Raw genomic sequence first — 20733 nt, forward strand, 5'->3', positions numbered from 1 at the left:
ATAAAGAGTCCGTGGCAACTTTTTTGGGCCCAAATTAGAAGCTAATCAAATTCTCCAGAAAAAAAACACAGCGTTAGTTGGTAGTGTTTGAAATCGTAGAAGAATCTTTAGAACCCCATCTCATTAGAGCCTTGAACTCATCTCGCCCATTTTCAGGCAACAAGTTGGAGATGAAGCTCTCGTCAATTGTCTGTCTATGAGGGGTAGGTCGAAGAAAAGGCTTTAGTTTTTACACAATAGATAGAGATCAAAGATCTCATATGATTTCCAGTCAATTCCGTGGTAGTCAAAGAGGAGAAGGGAGAACACTATTTTCGGGAGTCGACCAGAAATATGTGAAGACAGATTAATTGGGGGAGATTTCGTTTTTGTTTGGGCTCAAGAAACCAGATTTGGCCGTGCCAAGAAGCAACGCACTTTTAATGAGGTCTCCCTCCGTCTGCTTCCGACGAACCTTTGTGCCAACGTGGTAAATGCGAGACCAAAGATATCTTCTAGCAATAGCAGTGGTAGTAGTAGACAGTTGGCTGCTGTCTCGTTCACTGAAGAGGCAATTCCAGAGCGAATGAATGTTAGCATCCCATCTGCTCCACCAAATATGTACAGACGAGAACATTTTGTCCTGAAATCGGCACATATTTCTGAGTGCTTCAACTCCTGGCTTTCCATATATTTGAATGTCAAAAAACATTGTTGAATTCTTCCACATGAACGGCCATTGGCGAGAAGGAAGAGCGAGACGGAAGATGACAACTCCGAGAAGCGTAAAGCGAGATCTTTATCCGAGGACAAAAACAGAGCATGTTTTGTCGACAACTGAAAACTGATCTTTCTCATTCAGATTTGGAGCTTTCGTGGCAGAGAAGCAAGGAGGCGACTCTGCGGCACATACACTAAACGTACAGTAAATGGCAAATGTCAAGGGCTTGTCTCGAAGTCAATTTCGAGTATATTTGGTCTACTCAAACCAGAGGGAAAACTATGATATTTCACAATCAATGTCATCTCATTTGTAAAGTTCGATGTCACATGAACTCACACACACACACCAAAACATGTACCCCAATATTTGAATCCATTCCCAAACCAATTAATGCAAAGCTTCACAAATGCCGCTCGACCAAATAAACACGCGAGGAGAAATTCATTTTCAAAGCCGGATATGATTGCAGTTTGAACATGAGTACAACTAACAGAAACAGGGTGAAGGTAGTGGAAAATCTCAAATGCTGATTCGGATTCGATCAAAACCCGCAAGCAATGCTCACGGACAACGATGTTTCTTTTGTTCTGTCGTTGCTCTGTCTACCCCTTCTTGGTTCAACGAGTGCTTGTGATAAACTTGAAATACGAAAACTACGAGGAACTACTGGAAGTCGAGTGAGTGAGAGTACCCAGATATTACATTTTCCAAAAATTTGACAGGAGACAAATGTTCCAAAATGACTTTAACACAATTCAAGCGGAAATGAGTTGGAAAAAACATTCTGAATGAAAAGAAAAGAAAAAACTTGAAAGAGTTCATCCACATCATTTGCTAGCTACTCTATCGTCGTTGTCGTCGTCGTTGTCAAACCCGGGCAAAGTTTTCGCCACATTAGTTACATACATACAATCAACACGTAGACAAGGAGGAAGAGCAAATTGAAGCAACTCCATTTAATGACACACCTCTGCCATCTCGAGAAAATCCGTCCAAAGAATGTATGTACATGTATTGTCTTGCTCTCAAATAGAGAAACAATTGGAGTGGCGCAAATAATGGCCTGAATCTGTTGCACTTACTCATTCATTCCGTTTGGAACACATGGACTCGAACAGAGAAACACAAGACAACACCAGCATGCAGTTAGTACGTAGGTAGAATATACGGACGTACGTATGTTTCAAGCAAATGTCTCGGGGTTCGATTTCACCCTCGGCAAAAGTGATCGCCAATTGGAATCTTCGAGAATTCCCCATTGACTGACATTTGTCAAGAAATTCAATACACTTGAAGGTTGCGTTGTGGGCGATGATCATTCTCTCGAGCATCGCCCCCATCGGAGCATTTGAGGTCTGGTACAGAACAAAAGCTTGATGATCCATTTGGCTCCAGAGCCGTGTATACGGCAGTGTGTGCGTGTGTGTGTGTGTGTATTCAAGGTATGTATGTGTGGCTCATCTAGGCTTGGGCAACAATCTCCACCACACATGACAAAGGCGCTCTACTACGTATAGGGAGTAAAAAGTCTGACTGATTTCCTGTTTGTCGGCAACATCTCAATTGCTTGGACTCAATCCCTGAGAAATCGCTTTTGAAAGGATGATTACTTTGCTTCTAAGGGGCATTCGGTGGGTGCATTCGAAACACGTTCCTCAAGGTTACGGTTGCGTGGAATTTGAACAGCACCTCGTTCATCTGTGATTTGTGAGGAGCGAGAAACGATTTCAGGGTGGCCAAAGTCAGTTGGAGTGGTATTTGGGGTCACAGCAAATGTCAACGCAGATGAACACCAAGTGAACCGTGTGACAAAATTGTGACAACCCTCGGCGTTGTGTGCGTGAGGTCACGGAGATGGATTCGCCTGCATTGGAGATCTCACTTGAACAACCGATAACGTCAAAGCTGGTGCCTCTCAAGACATTGGCCAAGAATTCAATGGAACCGGAACCACCACAACGAAAGAAGCACTCGTTTCGAAGTCGTTTGTTTCAATGGTGTGTTTGCCTACTATACCGTACTCCAATGATTTAAGGCGCTATGGCTGTTACTTAATCGCTGGCTGTAGCATGAATTATGTGGGACTAAGTTGAACGTATAATTAAATTGCCTTCGCGGTTGCCCCTCGGAAAAAAAATATATTGAAAATCATTACGGGGGAATTTCCTGGCTTTTCGAAATTTGATATGGCCTGAAATGACAGTCTGAAGTAATTGTGGCCATTAGTCAGCTGTCGAGGTTCATTTGGTTCTATTCTTTGCTGGCCCTCGTTGGCACTCTGGCTCTTCGAGCATTGCAAGAAAATTTAATCGATCCAATCTATTTCACTTCCAACATAACAAATGATATTTAGCTCAAGGAAGAGGAGCAATACCTACGAGTTCCAATATCCGTTGAACAAATGCTCCCGAATTCCTGAACGGAGAAGACGACCGACCACTTAATGAACAACTTGCCATTCGCCAGATCTCTTTGTACCGTATGTACAATGTACGTACAGTACAATACATCTTGGTCGGAGATCTCTCGTTTGTTTCATGATGATCTAGGACAAAAAAAGGAAACTCGGATTCATGGCAGATATCCGTTCAAGTGCGAATGGCCACTTGCCATTGCATAAAGAAAGTTTCTAGGCCATAGTGAAAATGTTCTAATTACTACACACATGCGCATAATAATGGTTTTATGTACCTGGTAATAAGCGGTCATTTTCTTGTATCAAAGCCCGTGATTAAACTCGGAGAAGAAACAGAATCACTGCCATTTCATCGCCGCCGAGGAATATTGGACGAACCACCGTAGACAAAGGTAAGATAATTCACGAAAGGTCCCAGTGCTTTCGCGATGTAATTCACGATTTAATAGTATGAATACCAATCTTACTACACCTAACGATTGGAATCTTGGCAGTGTGTGTGTGTGTGTATGCGTGTGTGAGCCCAGATCCTTTAGCCCGGAGGCTTGTGGATTCAAGGTGGTCACCAGACCACAAGATTTCAACAAAGTTTACGTCCAACCATGTTTAATGGGTGGTGCTGGCCTCTTTGATATCAAAGATTGGCTCCATAACCTGTCGTGAATAAATTACCCAATGTACGGCACACCTTGTTCCCCTATGAACAGTGGGGAGTGTCAAAATACAACATGTCCTAAAGTAAAGTGTTCCGACAGAAAAAAATGAAAGATCATACGACGCACACACGCACGAACGCATCAAAACTTGATGGTGGACCAGACTTGGGCTGGAATTTATGACATTGGAATTTTTCTTGCAAGGTGGATCTCTTTAGAGGGATGTGATCAAATATTAGGGCTCGTCAGTTGGTAATTTCATTAGTAACTCGGGCAGATTTATGCAAAGGAGCCCTCGTAATTGACCATTTGGAGCCACATTTCCCTTCCAGGCATGGTAAATGGTTTTAATCCAACCCAAACTCTGTCAGTTTAGTCTCGTAAATGCAGAATGGAAGTTAAGTCTTCGCAAAGTGAACGCTCAAGTTTTTCTCTTTTCTTTTGAGGCGCTCGTCTTTTTGGCTTCATGAATGACATTCTCTTCAAACCAGTAAGTTAGTAAGTTTGTACCGGACAACGAACCTCCCGAGGTTCGACCTCAACCGCAATTTGGCTATTCCCAAGGAGAAGAAATCATTACGCTTCATAACGACGGCCAAAAAGATCTTAACAACCATTTTTGACTAATTAAGTGTCTCTTTTTCATGCACGGACGAGTGAAAAATATCGCTTGACTCACTGTTCGAAATGAACGATGGCAATACAAACTAACCAGGCGGTAATTTTGAAAGCTATGTTTGGAATATGGACAATGCAATCGATCATAGTTTATTTATGTCCCACTACTGGAAAGGGAAGAAGCAATACAACAACATTTGCTTAGATTCGTCCATTCAATTCAGTGTCGTGTTTATGGATATCCAATTGTTGTGGTGGTGTCAAGAACAAAGCGAGAGACAGTCCGAAAAAGAGCGTGTAAGAAAGTCTCAAATGACTATACTTAGGTGATTTTAACGAGCCTCAGATCTCATAATTGTAGAACCATTCCAATGCATTATTGCTGTCAAACAATTAAGTTCCCTTGTGTCCATTTTGTGGCCCTCGTTCGTCGTTCGTTCGTTCATCCCATCGTTCCCTTTATACAGTACACGTATAAAGGTACAGTAGGTGTGCGCCATGAATGTTGTAGTAGTTATAACATCCGACGTACTCGTACTTAGAGACCTACGTAGGTACGTACACGTTACAATTGGACCGGACTAGAATTAGTTGTGCGGACATCGCCGATAGAAAATGACAGGTTAGATGACGAACAAAAGACTTTTCCACGGCTTGACTAAGGTGCCAAAAAGGGGGTAAAAGAAATTATACGCTAGGATGGATCGGCAGGCAATGCCTTGGTCGTCCATATTGTATATGGATTTTTTTGATCATTTTCTGTCAATCTTACTGATGAGAGGATTCATTTCATTCACTCCTAAACGAGCACATGTGTTACAAGTACGTAAGCCTTTGATAGAGACGCTACACTACACATACAACGTACGTAGAGAGGAAATTTGTCATAACATAAAATTAGGCAGGGGTCCTCGCATTCCCCTAAACGCCCATTCAATCAAGACCCGAAAGTTGACGATCAGCTCAGTCTTGGCAGGTAATGAAAAAAATATATAAACTCGAAACCATTGCCAATGCCCGAGTTCTGACCCTAAAGTCAGATTGCGTTCGAGGTACTACGGGGCATGCTTCGCAAATTTCTTTTAAACTAATGTTGGGTCTAGCCCTTTAAGGTACTTGACCTGGGTTAGAAACGCTTTTGTTGCAGAGCAAATTGGAGGTAAATTACAGATGTTCTGTAATTGATGTCTTCTGGCTCGAATTTATGGTACAGGCAAAAGAGATATGTGGGTTACTAACTAATAACTACGCACTGTTTGAGTCAGACCTGGATTTGGGGGGTTTCTGGCCACAGTAGGTGCTTGGCTTTAGGGTTTCAAATGTCCCTTCACCGTATGATTATTTCGTTCCAAAAACATTGCTCTATTGTTCCCGCATCGCGGAAATATTCCAAGAAATGTCCGACTTCGTTTTGGGGCACATCGTGTTTGCTCCATGACAAAGAGCGATTCCCCGGGGGGATTTGCATATAATCCCTAATCTGACCAGAGCATCAGGCACTTAATGAGCGTCTATCACACTCACTCACTCCCTTTCTCTCCACACACACACGCACACACGTACCCTGTTTAGCATCATCAAAAATGCATTCCACCGTGGCCACTAATCATATATCTTGTCAGATGAAACTGTAGATTTTTGCAGCATCTCTTTTCCTTCATAAACCAAGAAAATAGGCTTTTCATGGCCCTCCTTGGGGATGGACAAGCCAACCAACCCGAAAAATCTTTTTCCTTAGCCCAATATGACATTTAATGCCTCTTGACGAGCTTGCTATGCATCCTTGGGCTTTGTTCCCCCACCCCATGAGTGGGCATTAAAAGCCTCATAGTGGGGAATGAAAAGATTTGCAGAGCACACTACTCATAATGACGGAAGCTGATTCGAAAAAAAGAGTCTCTGGCTCAATGAGGGGATTCATTCCCTCTTTCCTTCGTCCGAGCGTGAAACTGAACCCAATTTCCAACAACACGGGCTTGATGGATGACCTATCTATGTGGGCAAGCAAGTAGACGAGATAGAGAAGCGACAAGCGGAGGTCATTTTTTCGCCTATTTCCTCAAAGAACCACGCTTCGTATTGCACAGGGTGGTGTAACGCGATGAAATCGAGCGGGCCCTATTAGCCATATTGCGGTTGGAAATTGTCTGGGGAACATGGGGTCGTGAACAGAGATCGAGTGGATGGCCAGGTGCTCTTCGACACTAAAAATAGATTGATCCCACAATCTCACGATCTGCCTTTGTGATACGAGGAATGATGCAACCGAATTTAATTGATCTTTTGACCCAAGGTGCCGGCTGAGAGGTCTAAAAAACGCCAGTCTGGATAATAACTAGGATCGAGTCCAGACACCTTCTGCTCGCTACTTGTGCTCATGAAAGAGTGCATGCGCTCTTTTTCGCCAGGTTCAAAAGGGCCATGGCAAAAAAAACTTGATTGGCTTTTTAATGAAGTACCGATGATATTGGAACAGGCAGCATTCAAATCCAAACAGGAATGAATACAAACCCATTCAAGCATGCAAGATCCTACTCCAATGTTTCCTTGGTTAAGACGAATCAGAAGGTGTGTGTTTTTTCTATAAGAAATGGGCAGTGTAAAGGGTCTATCTACATGCATTGTGAGTAACTCTTTCTACATGGAGTATTGAGATGTGATCGGGAGGGCCCATCCAATCTAGATTTTATCGTTGTGATTATTTTCTGTCTTATCATGGCCGAATCTCAGTGGACCGGCTAGCATATTAATTGAAATATGCCGCCAAATTAATTGTGGCCAATCAGACTCTCTTTAAGCGCTGTATCATGATTGTGCCAACGAGCTGGCCCTGAATCTATCAAAACACGGTCAATCCGACTATCTATCGGATTGGGAATGGCAATACTACCCTTTGATATGGTCGACCTTAATCGCCAACATTAACCACAGTGTCGCCCAAAACGGACATCTGCTCATGATGGAAATATTTCTATCAAGAAATTTGTTTCCTGTCTGTTATGAGAAATAATTCGATAAAAATTTCACTACTACACTTTGAACGAACCCATAAAAAGGATCATTTCGGTTGAAAAGACACTTGCTCCGAGGTTCACGTTTAATTGCTTGATACAAAAAGGGGAAATATTTCCCGCCTAGTGAGATGGCATTTGTGGAGACAAGCAGTTCGAGATATACTGCTACTACGCGTACTATTACTATTACTACTACTATTCCTCGTCCCCTTGTCTACAGTAGTAATTGGGTCTCAATCTTCAAGCTGGGCCAATTTTCTGTCTGTGCACTCAATGGGTTCCTGGCAGCGGACAAATCCTGTCAACATAGATCTTGCTCAACCAGAAATCGGCTTTGGGAACAAATTCACTCCTAGGCGTATTTGCACTCTGCGCTCAGGAAAAGGACCTCTAATTTTGGGATTTTGGGGTTAGAAGTAGGCCCAAGTTTGCTTTGATGATACGTCGACGGCCAAATACAAAATGGCAATGTAAAGCAATATTCTGGCCAATTTTGGAACACGAACTATGTTTAGAAGGGATTGGCAACGGATTGTGAAAATATGGAGCTTACTTAATCCTCTAGAGAGGCCTTACAGAATTGAAAGGGAAAACTTTTGGCAACTCTAGCATCCAGTTGTTCGATCCCCTTCACTGAGATTTACTTTATTATCTCGTCGTCTTTTGGCTTGGATGTGATCCAGAACAAAGGGGAACTTGGGAGATTGTGCGAGGGGGAATTTACGCACGGTTCCACGATATGTGATGGAACAGCGTGAAAGTTCGGACTTATCATTGTACAGTAACGGTAGAGGGAGAGGGCTGAGAGTGGGAGAAAGGAATAGGATTTATTGGCAATCCCAACTTTCGTTCTCCCTCTCTTGCTTTCTTTCTCTTCATGCATACTAAGCAAAAATGGCGTTGTGATGGGGACAAGTTGGCACTTTTGTACAGATAAGGGCTCCCCAAAGAAGATTGATGACCGTTCAAGAAGAGGACTAATGAATGGCACATGATCTACATTCGAGCATCCCTTGAGCCGAAAGGCTTGGGCTACATATAATAACCGGTGATATTCTGCAAGCACATTGATATTTTTTTTGTTCTTGAACCGTTTCACGACGGCATTGGACCAAAGATGGCGGAAAGGTTAGTTTTGGGCAACAGAATGATTGTTGTGGCCAGGATAAGTCACAAATATTCTTTTACTGAACCATTACAAGGAAAGAGAATCAAAAAAGGGCTGTACAAAATTTCGAAAACAAATGCAAGAACATTAAAAACGGAGCAACGTTTCTTAAGACAAGGACAGGGCATTCAATATTCCATTTTCTTCATTCGTGTGCGTCAAATTTCTACTACAAAAATAAATTGAAAGTCCTGAGGGCACACCTTCGAGACCGACTAATGAGCCTTAGAATCGTCCTATGACCTTGCATGAGGTCTGACATAAGCATAAATTTCGTTTTAAATTATACATCTTTTGGTAATTTTATTCGCCCATCGTAAATCTATAAGAACATACAAGCGTCAGTTTGATCATAACTACCATATTAACAAATTCTAATCATTATTTCCAGTATCATAGTTTCCGAGCTGTGTTGTAGAGCTGATCTTTGTTTACATTATTTCGTGACAGTAGAAAAGAATGAACTTTCCATCATATGAACAACAGTTAAATGTTAAGGAATAAATCGGGTTTAAAACATCGATCATATTACTGTAATACAAAATACATAAGTAGAGGAAATTTCGCACAACCTAGTAAAAAGACGATGTGACAGTTACAACACCATTTGGTTCGTAATGTACTACTTGAAGCAAAACTAAACAAATTTTCATTTTCGCAAATTCCTTTCATTTTTTTGCAAATGAAAACAAACTTTTGATACATCATTTCAGTCACATCAAAGCTGGATAAGTCTTGTCCTCTCGTCTCCCCTTTCTCATCACGGTGGTCAGCAAGCCTTATCAAGTTCTGAGAGAAATGCTTGAACCCATCTTTGTAGCTTTCTACCTTGCAAAATCAAAAGGAAAACTTCTGATCTTATTGTCATTTTGAGTTCTTGTTTAGCTTGAACACTTCCGAAAAACTACCAAGATCGTTTGGGATATTTTCATCAACACATAATATCACATTTCAACCATCGTGTTGCTCGTCTTTCGGGTGAGAGGAGAAGGGTAAGGCGATCATCGAAGAATCCAGCTCAAACAAAATATTCATTATTTTTATTTATATTGCTTAGTGTCCTACCTCCTCAAGCATCAGATTTGATGATAAAGACAATAGGTTTGGCAAAATAAAGAAAGTCAATTTGTTTTGATGTAACATCTGATCCGACAACGATAAGGGTAGAGTCGATGGATCCAGCCAGGACCCTTGAAGATTTGTTTGATCTGGCTGGAAGTCCTTAGATATGGCTAGCTCTCGAATTCAGAGTTGATCCAGAATTATGTTTAAGAACTTGCCAAAGTCCAGGAGCTAATAACCTACTTCTTCACAACTCACTGATTGTTAGTTGACTTTTTGGATCAATGAAGTGACTGTGGTATGCAAGACCACGAGGAGGAAACGCAGAGCCTTTGAAATTCACATATCATAACATTTGGCATCCAAGAATGAGGCACCACCCACATATTAAGTGAAAGGTCATTGAGCTTTGTATCAACCAGTGTGTTCACAATAACTTCGTTTGGCTTATAGACAGTCATCAATGTTTTATCAACTTGAAGCAATGATGGATAGCAAGTAGTCTATCACGGAGATGACAAAGACGGGTTCAGAATCAAAAAGAGTACAGAGCAAGAAAGAGTGTCACTGCAACAACACCTAAAGCACCATTGTTCCAAGGAAACCCCTTCATCTAATTTGTGAACTATACAATTCAAACGTTTCAACAAAATCAACTCAAATAATATCCCTTATGAATATAAAAAAAATATTAAATTGAATATCATTGAATATGGTAAATGCCCGTTACAAATTCAAGCCCAATACACCTGAAAAAATATTCGATATCTTGAATATACGGTGATGCAAGATGAACTACAAAATATGTAAATGTACTAGAGCAAAGGCTCCCAAAGCTGGCATCTATGAGACGATTTCGGGGTCGCCGGAGCCCATCCAAAATATTGGACAAATTCGTATTCAGTACACGGCAAGAGAGGAGGTGTGGTGAAGAGGTTAGCATACGAGAAGTTCCCGGTTCGATTCACCTCCACGACCTTTCTAGAGGAAATTGATTGAGGCCAAATCTACTCCCACAGACCGAGAACCAATTTGATACGAACAAGACATTGCTTGTCGGAATTGTATACAAATATGTGAAAGCTATATTCTCTAATTGGGCGAGACCCAAGCCGACCCTAACATCTCAAATAATAATGCAATAACAAGACATTTCATCATTTACCCGTGTGTGTTTTGTCCATGTTTCTTCAATTGACTTTTTCTATGTTCACAGAACCAATTCTGGTCATATTTATTGTGATATCATACTCTAGTTTAAACGAGCGGTTTAAGAGGCTGCCCTAACAAGGCAATAAAAAATTCGAGACCACTTTCTTTCGCGTTCTGACAGGATCAAAGCGAGAGTGTTGTGCACCCGACCGACCTCTTGAGACCCACTTGTCTGTCAAATTTGAAGTAACATAAATGGATTCCATTGGCCAAAACTTGAATTTGGGAGACCTCTTTCTAAACTAAGTCATTTAAACGTTGAAGGCCATGGAGGCGGGGTAGCCATAGAGCACCTTTGCACCTCCGCTAGAGTAGGAAAGTTCACAAGCTGAGAGAAGAGTGGGGGGATATATTTCTAAATCCCAGGTATCAACTAAGATCTTCGTAAAGGCATAAAGGTTAAAGTCCTCTGTCACTGAAAAGGCCAAAGGAGCCGTCCCACATCAAGGAAGAGTTCCAGAACAAGAGGCACAAGGCAAAAGTGTCAGAATGGTGCTCTGGAATCAACAGAAGCTTTTTGCGATTGATCAAATGGACACAAGAATCAGGTGCATCTTGACCCTTCCCCTCAGGCGGCCAGTAACCTCGGAGCAACACGACAATCAAACACCCCCTTGGCCTTGGTGTGATGTTTGCCCTTGGGAACTAATGAATGCGTCTTCGTGGACAACGGCAACAAAGCAATAAGGGACTGGAAAGAAGCTTGACCGCAACAGCGAGTAACAATCATGTAGAAAAACGGCCATGAAATCGTCAAAATGCAACTAAACTTATTTTTACTTTCTTTGTAAATGACAGACTTCGGTGTTTAGAATGATGGTGTTATCTCATACAGTATATATATTATGATTGGTCAGTGAACTGAAAACCCCGAATGATTCAGATCCACATTCCTGTCGTGTTGCTTCACCCAATGTCGCTAAATCGTGGTTGCAGCATTGCACAGAGTCCAAATGAGGTCCCAATGCTTACAAACGTTCAAAATTGAAGACCAGATGGATTAAAACCGTGAAAAACAGTCACTGTTTCGTTCAGTGAAATGGTTTTCGTTTTTAGACGAGCCGAGACGTTTCAAATTTTGAATAGGCAATCCCAATTGTGTATGAACTAAATTCGCATTGGATAATCGTAACATCCGTTGGCCAAAGACATCATCAAATTCTTTACTCTTTATAAAGCTTTTTAGCATAAATCTGAACTTGAATAAAAAGAAACTAGCATTAAAACATTCAAGACCTTTAACTGAAAGTTGGATGCTTTTTATTTTTGTTTTTTTTTTTGCCATGGACACTTTATTTCCAGTCTTGAGTTGGCCTATATCTATTTCTAAACCTCCCTTCATTGTACTAAGCACCAAAACTTTCAGAAATGTTCCCTATCTCTAGTATTTCGTGTGTGATCCTCATCAAGTTTCTGACCAATATAAAAAGCAATGTTTATACATCGTGAAGGATGGATCTTGGAGTTACATTGTTAAGAGAGAGTTCTTACTTACCTTGTTCTCGTTAATGGGTTCCATGATGTCCAGTAGATTGGCACTATTCCACTTACACACAGTCCTTCACCAACAATGTTTTTGCCCTTCTCCACTTGGCACTTAAAGACACACACAAAAGAGTTTGACACGAATTAGTAATACAACACTGTATGATCACACTTTTATTAACCCAAACAGACACTTTCTGGGTATGTATATAGGTGGGTGAGTGGGTGGGTAGGTCGATAGGTAGGTGTTTCTCAATGTAACGAGAGGTGGAAGAGGAGCTTCCCTCATAGAAGAAGCAAATCAGCTGAGATGGATCAGAGTTTGGCCGAGCCAGGTTGGCTTTTGTCAATCTGTTCAGTCTGAAGGCTTCCAAGAGGAAAACTCGCCAGCGTGTTTACAATTTGTTGTAGCAGACTAGAGACAGAGGCGACAAGCAGCGAGATACTATTCAAGTTTTACTTTTTTCGAACTCAAAGCGTGTATATTGCATCATAAGTGCATGTATTGATAGATTAATTAGGTCCGACAAGATCAATGGAATTGGCACATAGAAGCACGTGACTGTCTGGTTTGAATTATGGCAGGCTATTTATGTTGGACCCTAATTTCCAGTTTTGGAATGACAAGGACTGTTTCCTGTTTGGGGTGATTTTTTTTACAGAAGATATAGGTTCCCCTAACGCCTACCTTCCCAACTTATACAAAGGGAGCATGTCACCTTCAGTATTCAGAACGTTTGAGTAAGAAAACAATTATTCTCGAAATTGTAGAGGGCAGCATTGCACAGGACAATCTACGACTGTTTGGCCTGCAGCGCCATCTTGGAAAAATAATCTTGAAAAGAAGCTTTTTTTTATTGAAACCTTGAAAAATACTAGCGATGCATGTAAAAAGTGACATCTAGATCTAGCAGCTCTCTTGATACACATCATAGTGCGTTGTTTTGATTAGGAACGGTCCATAGGTCCCTTGGAGCTGACGGATTGAAAACTTCTTTCCTGGGGCCACGTTGAAGAGTCCCATTTGAACGGGCATCTCAGAATTGAAGATGGACTCATCGGACATGGTCCATTGTTGGGCAAAGGTCAGACTTCTCAGTTCAGTGGCCTTCTCAAATGCCTTGGCAAATTCAAAGGCCATATCCTCGGTACTGCATAGGAAGAAGAAAGGACAATGGATTAACAGAAGAAGCAGAGCTCTTTGAGCGCAATGGAAGTTATGCCCAGCAGGACAAGAAGCATGCATGCTTGTTAATTGGTACTGAAAGCTCATCGAAGAAGTTAGTACGTAATGTATTTCTCGCGGGTCGAAAAGAGAGCTTCTGTGCCACAGAATGGAAACTTGCTTTTGTGTGTTTGAGCTTTTACTTTCAATCCCAATCACAGCTTAAAAGACAACAGCGGGTTTCAATAACTCAACAAGTACTGAGCTCGAAAGAGCGTTGACTGCCATTTGTACATGTTATACATTTCACGACAAAGGTATAAAACTATGTCCGATTGGGTCGTAAAATTCTTTTCATATAATCATAGCCTTCCAGCTTGACTGCCATTAAATCATCAGGTAATGAGTGAATACTATGTCCGCCCGTTCACGGCTTTACCTTTGTTTTCTTTCCTGTCTTTCGATAGAGAAAATATTGCCCATTTGAGGTACTTGTGGGTTTTCCAGAATTTTAATGTAGGAAATAATTTGGTGCCCTATCGAGATTTTAAACCCTCGCATCAAATTGGGTTTTTCCATCAATCGTCAATGAATCTTCATCATTCATTTGAAATACCTCATCCCTTGAGGAAATCGGTCAATTGATCCTTGACATGAAAATAAAATACATGCTCGTTTATCAACATCTGGAACGATGTTGAGGTCGCAACCCTTGGCAAAGTAGACGGTTGTCAATTATGGAAAATGCCTTGATGCATGTCAGCTAGCAGCACTCATGGAAATGAAGCTCTTTCAAGCAATTTCTTTTACACCTGAATAACGAATGCTACGTTATGACTGAAAAAAGCGATTGTCTGGGTTGCCTTTTTAGTCAAATCACCTTTTTACGTTATGTTGGAATCGGTTGGTGCTTTCACTCTCAGTTTTCTGTCTACCTTGAATTGGAAAATTTATTTGATCCCATCACTAATTTGAACCCTAAATTTACGCCACTGGCTGAGGAACCAAGGTACTTTAGAAGGAAGTCACAAACCTTTGTGAACACCAGATCCTTTCCCGCCAAGTTAGGCCGAAAGTTGGTGGAACAGGTGGTTCCTGAGACATGTGGGACAAAGTAGGCACTTTTGTTTGTTGGTACCTGAGCCAAGTGATGGAAAAATTGGGATATGTTTGAATAAAGTTGGCCCTTCTTTTTCAGTGCAATGAAGAAAGATTAGCTTCGTTGAAACTCGAACGAGAGTCTCAGGGAGGAGACGTGGTGTAGTGGTTAGCGCAGTTTCCTAACATGAGAGAAGTCCCCCAGTTCGATTCTCCTCCCCGACCTCTCTCAAGGAAACTTTTAGACGCTAACCACACCCACAGACGGAGAACCAATCTGATACGGACTACTACATTGCCTATCAGAACTATTTACAGATGATGTGATGACTAGCTTCTATGGCCGGGCGAAGCTCATCCCTCCGACCCTAGCACCCCAAATACAAAGAAAGAACAAATTTACATTGATCAATGGTACTAACAGGCACGTTACAGGCACGTTTGTTTGCTAATATCAGCGCCGCTTGCCTCAACGTCCAACTACATCAATTTCAAGGACATACTGTAAGCCAAATAACATTGTTGAATTTAAGACACTCTTACTTGGGATTTTCCTTTACAGCTAATCGCACGCTTTCCCTCCAATTAATCTTAGTTCGACGTAGTGTATTGTAATATTAACAAAAGCTGGATCAATTACAAGAAACGAATGAGAAGATTACGTTTTTGGATGAGATTGTTCTTCTTTTAAGGACCTAATCTAGCAATGACTCAGAAAATTCATCAAATAAGACATGAAGGAAGTATCTCCTTTATGCGCTATAATTTTCAAAATGTTGACTTGTTGCGGTGAATGTGGACACGGAGACGCATCGTCAATCCGTAAGTTTCATAAGTGTTTTGGGGCAAGTTTCGCCATTCACTTTGCTTTTCTATGGTCAACATTGCTAGAAATCTTAACTACAATTGTTTTTCATTGGATAGTGCTCCTATGATACGAAGCCACGCTCTTAAGATTTACTCAATGGCCAAACTTGAAGTGTCGCTTCCTTTCTTAAAGTTCCATGTCCAAGCTAATGATTGACCTTTCTTCGTGCATTGACTGTTGCAGCAAAGTTTCTGACGAACTAGCATGATGATTGGCCCCTAAATTGTGTTAAGGCTTTGTTTGACCTGGTAAAAATACTTGAATGCTTCATGTTTGTGGACTTCCACAAGATAAAGAAAGCCTCTGTTGTCTCAAGGTGATAATTTCTATGGCTCTCGAGCTCACCTCTCCACGTAACAAGAGTCATCGACCCCACGGCTACACATAACGTTGAAGACCCACCTAGAATAGTAAGGTTTGAACGTGTGTTGGACACTCGTTCCTTTGTTCAAGGTGACTGCGAATGAGGCGTTTCTTCGGCAATCAGACACGGCCACAATCCGATACTGATCCGAAGGTGTGGGGGCCACAATTCGCCAATGAAACCAGCTCGGCTCGCCACAATTATTGCAAGCCTTCATGTAACCTTGTCGATCCGAAAAATATTTCTAGCAAGGAAAACATTAACTTTGCATCGTGAAACAGCTTAATACAGTGATTTGTATCATTGCGAATTATTTCAGCACGATCGAAGTAAGGTTCAGATCGGCACAATCGTTTCGGGGTTAATTCAAAACTACGCGCGAAAGCCCTGCATTCATTGGCTCCAGTCAGTTTATGCGGTCGATGTACAAAAAGTTATCCGCGGAGCGATTGTGTCCGATTCAAAGCACCAGGTACAAAATATTCGAAAGATACGGTGATATGTGTGTGTCTGCATGCGTGTTTTTAGCAATCTACCTTCATTCCAGTCTGATGAATGATGTGACATTTCATTAGCGAGTTGCAGTCCGTGCATTCGATTTTATGCATCATGTTTCCCGAAACCTTCAAGGGAAAGGCCATTTGGGAAATAATCGGATTAATTCAGTTATTACATTTGGGCCTTAATTATTTATGACCAAAACTGCGACTGGTCAGCAAAAGTTGCTTCTAATACTCGTGTTTCCTGTACCTCGGGATTAAGTGACCACTGAAGAACCACTTCTGGCTCTTGAAATCTGGTTGTAACTGCCAGGTAGTAGAACCTCCAGTCTTTATGCCGGGACTCGAGGCACGCCCATCCGCCTCCGCATTCTCTCACATAAAAGGGCAGAGCATTGGTGGACTCATAGATTGTTCTCTCGTATACCTTGTGAATGGCGGCCTTGTAAGCGTTGGTGTTCATATCGTTGGCACTGTCTGAAAGCGTTCATTGACAATTCAGCCACCTGAACGAAAGCCGGAAGGCATTGATTAATGAGGACTTACAAAACTCTTTCTCCGTGTAGTGATAGCTGGGGCCATGTTGCCTTAGTTTGTTGTAGGGATACATCCAGTAGCCTTTGTAGTACAGGTACTCAAACCTGACCACGCGGTCGTAGAGGTCCCGGGTGCAATCACGAAAAATATCAGCCCCTAGAGCGCTGCCAATAAAAAGCAATAGGAGGGACCCAAAAGGTCCGAAAAGCAGGATTTTTCGCTCCATTACAACTACGTTACGTCAGTCGAAAACAAGCTTGTGTGTCGTCAGTCATTCAATTGATGGTGTGAACTCTAGTAAAGAATCAATGATACTGTTCGCATCATTCATCGCTTGAGCGCTCAAATGTTTTGAAGGACAAAAGGCCCTGGAGAGAAGGGACATCGCATTCAAAGTCCCACTCATTGGCCCTCGGGAAAAACTGGCCTGCCTTGGGAGCATCATCCATCCCATTGCCGAGAAGTGATCTATCTTATGCTCACTCAACGAGAGATCGAGAGGAAGAACGAGTTTTTGCCCTACTATAACGAGTTTCCTGCCTGTTTTCTGCTAAATGAACGGAGGGCCATTTCCTGACTTCGAAGTGTGAATTGCGTAAAGGGGATTCTTTGACAAATGCTATAGCATGAAATGCTATATACATATTTTCTTACAGCTCGCATTCAACTAAACTATATAAGGCATTATTTGTTTTTGAGACTAATGAAGGTTAAGACCGATTTGGGAACAAAAAGTGCGGCACCTCCATTAGGTGAACAGAAATTGTACCTGATGGAGAAAGAACAAGTGTTGACTACTGAGGCAATAGCACCGACTCTCTTGCAAAGTTACAGAAAGTCGTCTTTTCATTCACGTCCTGAACGTTCCTCGAGGCCGTGTCCTCGTAGTTCCGTGAATGAGTTGGCGATTGGATGGAGAGCGAGTCGTTGAACCATTTGGTCGGGACAAAATTGAAAAGGTTGAACCTTCAAGCATGCTTTCCTAATTTGGGCTACAGTGTATCTTGGCCTTCAAAAGCAGCCTTGGCCTTGAGACAATTGGACAACGACTGACATTCAATTTGATATGTGTTTCAAAGTTTTGGCCAAACATGTTCGGTCGACCATCGCTCATCCATGAGAACAGCGATTACTAAGTGATGGAATCGCAATTGTCCTTCAAAGTGCTAATATTGGGACCAAAGCGAGTAGGAAAATCGTCGCTGGTCAGAAAATTCGTATTTGATGAGTTCGAAACGGCCTACGAACCGACAATTGGAGTAGATTTTTCCACTAAAATGGTAAGCTGATCATGAACCGCTGTAACATGTCGAGAATTAGCATTTCAAAATCGAGTTCATGTTCAAGTGCAAGTGGTCTCAGGTAGCTGGAAATACGGGTTCTTTTTTTTTATTTTCAGTTCAATCAAACAACTGGATCGAAAAGTGTGCTTTCTCAAAGCTCATCATCGCGTTGTTCTTCCAACAATGAATGGGCTAGCTCTCTTGTGGTAATTGACCACTAAAATCAATGCCCATTTACGTGCAACGCTTTGAGAGGGCATATGATTTGATCCAGTACCTTTATTGAGGAGAAATTTGAACTGACTTAGGGCCGATTTAACTTGAGGAGGAGCTCATTCACTTGAAATAGAGTTGCTAGTTTTTAAATCTTAGTCTTCCCGTCCACTTTCCATGCGTTCATTGTTGAAGGCTCGTCGTTGATTTTCGAACTGAGCTAAACATGGACATGAAAAGCCCCTGGTACCCGCTTCCAAGACTGAAAGGGCCAAATTCAATCGGCATTTAGAATTACTTTTTGTATGCCATTATGAACAATCCTAATCGTGTCAGTCTTTTTCTAATCCAAATCACCCTGTTGATTCGTTGTTTTCCTACAAATCCAAAGCCCGGTCGATAAGCGTACAATGCTTCTTCCGAGAAGTGAAAATTGATGCAATTTTCTGGACTGTTGTCAAATCTAATGTCATTTACAGATAAGTGATCTTCCAAACCCTTTGAAAAGTGACAATGGACCGCCAACTCTTCGAGCAAAGTTAAAAATTTGGGACACATCTGGTCAAGAGCGTTTTGAAGCCGTTTGCAGAGCATACTACCATTCAACAGAGGCGGCCATTTTATGCTTTGATCCCACCAACGAGGTCTCATGGAAAGAGATGCAATCAATTCTGAACAAGTTTAATGTCATCAATCCGGATTCCAAAATTTATTTGTGTGGAACAAAATTTGACATCCTCGAAGACGAGTTGAAAGAGCCTTGTGTGGATCCCGAATTAGTCCAAGAATTTGCCAATTCCCTGAACTGCGGAGCAAAAGTATTCATGGAGACCTCAAGTAAATTAGGAACACACATAGACGAACTCTTTCGAACTTTGACCGAGGATTGCCTATCTGATCTAGCTGAAACCAGTCCTGAGGTGCTAAATACTGCCATTTCAGTGGAATCTCAAAAGAGACGGAGCTGGTGCTGTCGGCAGTTTCGCTTGTATTGAGAACTGAATTTTCTTGCAAAAGTATTTGTGCTTATCTGAAGGTCAGTTTGAGTATCAGGCACTAGGCAGAAATTGCATATTTGTTAGATTTCCACATTTTTACGACAACAACATTGTGACTGTTAGCAAAGAACAAATAAATAAAACTGTTTCCTTGGAAAAATATTATCCGGACTAAAATTGAGTTAGTCCTGCATGTTCTTCAGAATATGGACTCAGTACAAGTAGTCGTGATGCTCTTATTATGTAATTCAATTGCATTCGTACAGTTTCAGGGACATAAGAGCCACAAGAGGGGAAAATTAGTGAGTATTGAGGAAAAAAAACATCACGACAATGCGAACGCAAAGGCTTAACTTGCGTTTTGAGAACACCTTCATCCCGATTAGTTCGAACAAGGAAGGCTAAATCTCTTTTTTCTCGGCCTCCTTTATTTTACAGTTTGCTTTCCTCAAATGTCTGTTAGAAATACATTTGCTCAAAACCTGCAAAAGGATCAAAACATGATCGACTTCGGCAAGTTTTTGATCAAACTAACATATTCGTCTTATTCTCAAAGGTTAACCATATCCGGCAACTCTAATTCGTTGGTGGACCCAACAATATTAAATGACAATTTAGTTGTACTTGGTGGATCGGATCATATGTATATGAATTGATAGTTCGAGAAAAAATCAAGAAAAATAAAAAAAATGTGTTACTAGTTACGAATGGTTAGCACAAAGGCTACAAGGCCAGTTAGAACTGAAAGGAAGTTACCAGCTGAATGAAGTTATGTCAAACTTCGTAAAGTTGTGTTCTAGTTGAACAACAAGTTCAAGACTTTATATTTGAACTCTTCTCATAACTCACTACGCTATTCAATCAAAATCTCTAGAAAAGTGAACGCAACGCTCTGGAAAAAGACACGCAACCTTATTTGAGTCTTTGGCGAAAATGAAAGAAATCAAGGATGAATTCGAAAAATAACCGAAGAATTGCAGTCTGAAAATGACGTAGTTTATTGGTACATTCTGCTGGATTGTTATGGACATTCATTGAATTTGATAGCAATTAAAATGATAATCGAAACCTCTTTTTATTGTTGCGCGAAGTAAGTATTAAAAGATGAAAGAAATGTCTACAGACTGCGGTGGGCTCATGGGCTTCAATTTTCCCATAGAGGGGGTTAATCGGTGTGCTCATTAAGGGTCAATACAAGTGTGAATTTCTCCATGGCTCTCATTCAATTGACCCGTTGTCGAATCGGCCTCCGACTGATCTGCAAATCGTCGTACTTAGTGGAGGCGAAGGCAAGTAAGTGCTGGCTAGAAGTTATTCTCACTCCGTTGGCCGAGGCGTAAGGCGAACAGTAAGATTTGTTTGTTCAATTATCA

The 20733-nt window shown here is 41.4% G+C and overlaps 3 protein-coding genes across 4 annotated transcripts in view; 1 reads left to right on the plus strand and 2 right to left on the minus strand.

Moving 5' to 3' along the window:
* The window catches only part of LOC131881336 (sestrin-3-like), a 140879-nt gene extending 128055 nt beyond the window's left edge, over positions 1-12824 (minus strand). The window contains exon 1 of the mRNA XM_059228174.1: positions 12345-12824. The gene's annotated coding sequence lies outside the window, so the exon portion shown is untranslated. The remainder of the gene's footprint in view (positions 1-12344) is intronic.
* A 346-nt stretch (positions 12825-13170) lies between these two features.
* On the minus strand, positions 13171-17203 carry LOC131881338 (uncharacterized). 2 transcript variants are annotated; one of them, XM_059228176.1, is made up of 5 exons: positions 16876-17203; positions 16580-16806; positions 16366-16452; positions 15811-16073; positions 13171-13485 (listed from the first exon to the last, which is right to left on the minus strand). In XM_059228176.1, exons 1-5 carry the CDS (start codon positions 17090-17092, stop codon positions 13242-13244), a joined length of 1038 nt encoding a protein of 345 aa, XP_059084159.1. In that variant the 5' UTR covers positions 17093-17203; the 3' UTR covers positions 13171-13241. The 2 variants fall into 2 exon arrangements, with proteins under 2 accessions (XP_059084159.1, XP_059084161.1); XM_059228178.1 differs by having other exon boundaries at positions 15868-16073; positions 16876-17201.
* LOC131881339 (ras-related protein Rab-24-like) lies at positions 17134-19525 on the plus strand. The gene is made up of 2 exons (XM_059228179.1): positions 17134-18146; positions 18842-19525. The coding sequence occupies exons 1-2, from the start codon at positions 18006-18008 to the stop codon at positions 19355-19357; spliced, it is 657 nt and encodes a 218-aa protein (XP_059084162.1). The 5' UTR covers positions 17134-18005; the 3' UTR covers positions 19358-19525.
* Positions 19526-20733: the final 1208 nt, after the last annotated feature.

The sequence above is a fragment of the Tigriopus californicus genome, chromosome 5, assembly GCF_007210705.1.
Source record: "Tigriopus californicus strain San Diego chromosome 5, Tcal_SD_v2.1, whole genome shotgun sequence".
Lineage (NCBI taxonomy): Eukaryota > Metazoa > Arthropoda > Copepoda > Harpacticoida > Harpacticidae > Tigriopus > Tigriopus californicus.